Source organism: Pygoscelis adeliae, unplaced genomic scaffold (assembly GCF_000699105.1).
Source record: "Pygoscelis adeliae isolate BGI_AS28 unplaced genomic scaffold, ASM69910v1 Scaffold1250, whole genome shotgun sequence".
Taxonomy (NCBI): Eukaryota; Metazoa; Chordata; class Aves; order Sphenisciformes; family Spheniscidae; genus Pygoscelis; species Pygoscelis adeliae.
In genome coordinates, this window is record NW_008823852.1 from 1 (window position 1) to 349 (window position 349).

Genomic DNA, 349 nt, shown 5'->3' on the forward strand with positions numbered 1-349 from the left:
CCACCACACCGGGATCTGCCCTGGCAGCTCTGCCCCTACCTCGTTCAGGACGAACTTGACCTCAATGTTGTGCTTCCGGAGGTAGTGCCTCATCAGCACCACGTCCTCGTCGGGCATGGAGTTGTACTGACAGACGGCAATCATCCGATTGTCCCGGAACACCTCCTCCACCTGCCGCCGTAACAGCCGGACGTAACCGTCGTCCTGAAGGGAGCGAGCAGCGATGGGCCGCAGGGAAGGGGCGAAGGCTGCTGCCTCCCCCCCGCTCCCACCCCGCAAACGGACCTACTGCCGTCGAGACGCCGCCGGGGATCGTGAGACGCCGACGCCGCGGATCGGGACGCACCCG

At 65.9% G+C, this 349-nt stretch overlaps 1 protein-coding gene across 1 annotated transcript in view; it reads left to right on the top strand.

The window, feature by feature from the left end:
* Window positions 1–223: 223 nt before the first annotated feature.
* Window positions 224–349, top strand: part of LRRC46 (leucine rich repeat containing 46) — a 4,285-nt gene continuing 4,159 nt past the window's right edge. The window contains exon 1 of the mRNA XM_009332124.1: window positions 224–314. Coding sequence (XP_009330399.1) covers window positions 224–314 — 91 coding nt within the window. The remainder of the gene's footprint in view (window positions 315–349) is intronic.